Source organism: Belonocnema kinseyi, chromosome 7 (genome assembly GCF_010883055.1).
Source record: "Belonocnema kinseyi isolate 2016_QV_RU_SX_M_011 chromosome 7, B_treatae_v1, whole genome shotgun sequence".
Lineage (NCBI taxonomy): Eukaryota > Metazoa > Arthropoda > Insecta > Hymenoptera > Cynipidae > Belonocnema > Belonocnema kinseyi.
This window is the reverse complement of record NC_046663.1, coordinates 86,591,429-86,593,237: the sequence shown is the minus strand read 5'-3', so window position 1 is coordinate 86,593,237 and position 1,809 is coordinate 86,591,429. Positions and strand designations below refer to the sequence as shown.

The 1,809-nt window shown below is 37.0% G+C and overlaps 1 protein-coding gene across 1 annotated transcript in view; it reads left to right on the top strand.

Annotated features, from left to right (window-relative positions):
• LOC117176546 overlaps positions 1 to 1,494 on the top strand; it is a 2,172-nt gene extending 678 nt beyond the window's left edge. The window contains exon 2 of the mRNA XM_033366801.1: positions 306 to 1,494. Within this exon, the coding sequence (XP_033222692.1) occupies positions 306 to 1,494 (1,189 nt within the window). The remainder of the gene's footprint in view (positions 1 to 305) is intronic.
• Positions 1,495 to 1,809: the final 315 nt, after the last annotated feature.

Genomic DNA, 1,809 nt, shown 5'->3' with positions numbered 1-1,809 from the left:
TTGACTGCAAGTGAAGAACAATAATATTTTCACGAGATCTCTACCAAGGAGAAGAAAATTACATTCTTCCAAATTACACGAAGCTGTTCACAGGGGATGGCGTTTCATCATCTTGCAATACGTACAGCAGGTCAATGCAACTAAAACAACTTGCAACTAGGCGCAACAAGGCTATGCGATTAAACACCTTGCACCAATGCGCCTAGAAACGATATGAACACACGTCATATATTCGAAAAATCATTCTTTTACTGTACAAATCAGGTGGAACAAGGTATGTCAATAACATTGAATCAATTATAAAGTGAAGAGTTTCTTGCACAATTTGACAGTAATAATCCAACTCAAGCCGCTGAATTACAAATAAGGTACAATTCGATTATTTCCTGCCTAACTACTCTAGAAGAAATATGCGACGAAATTCAATTAATCGATGCGGAAACAGACCACAGCCCTGTAAAAAAATCGATTCAAAATTTGTCTTTCCAAACACTCGCTCAAGCTCAAAATATTTTGAAATCTATATGGCCACAATTTAGTGCAAATGCAAATCAAGTTAGTCACGAATCAATCTCCGGTAACGAAAATGTCAATGAATCGGTTGCGTCGACGAGCCGTAGAAACCTCAAATTGCCTCAAACGGTACTCCCAACTTTTAGCGGTAAAATGGAAGAATGGTTGTCATTCAAAGACACATTTCGCACGATGATACATAATCATAATGACCTTTCAAACGTCGAAAAGTTACAATATTTAAAATCAGTTCTTAAAGACGAAGCTTTACGCAAAATTCAAGTTTTCTCTATTACCGAAGAAAATTACGATCGGGCTTGGAGCCTTCTTGAAAAGTCATACGAAGATAAGCGCTCTTTAATATCGCGACATCTAAGTTTATTATTGCGTTTACCCGTTCAAGAAGAAGAATGTTATAAAGGATTGATAACTCTCGCGGATGAGTCACAACAACACCTTCAGTCTTTGGCTACACTTGGTGTAAATTTGAGTCCTGAAATAGTCGTGGCTATTATTGAAGAAAAATTGCATAAATTCACTTTAGAGAAATGGGATGAGACAATAAAAAAGGGTGAATTTCCCAAGTTAGACGATCTCGTAGATTTTCTCTACAGAACTGCTGCTCGTTTATCTAAGCGCGTAGCTCGTGACTGTAATACGGTCTCAAATACAGATAAAGATCCGAACCCTGCTAAAAAACGAAAAATTGAATCGAAGCGTCAAGTTCTCTTAAATTCCATCACAAGAAAATGCCCACTTTGTTCCGATTCTCACTTCCTTTTCAAATGCGGTAAATTTTTGAAATTGACGGTCAATGAGCGTTTCAAAATCGTGAAAAGTGCCTCCCTTTGCTTCAATTGCCTACGAATTTATTCAGCTAGAGAATGTAAATTTGGAAGTTGTAAAAAATGTGGTAAGCGTCATAACACGTTACTACACTTCACTAAACCACATGAACAAAATGACCCTAAAGAAACATAACAATTAGCACATGTTTCAAATATCGCCTTAGCATCTCTAACATCGACACCATCCTTTCAATTAATGGCAAGTGCAATAGTTGAAACATTTGACATTAAAAATAATCCCGTTAAAGCTCGGATGTTACTTGATACTTGTGCTACAGCTAATTTCGCAACAATTGGTTTAGTGAATAAGTTACAGCTTACTCCATCGAAATGTTGTTTTTCTGTAGGTGCCCTCGATCACCTTACAACAACAGTTAATGGCATGGTTTCCATCACGTTCAAATCTGTTTACAACGAGCATAAACGCACGCTTAACTTTTTGATCGTT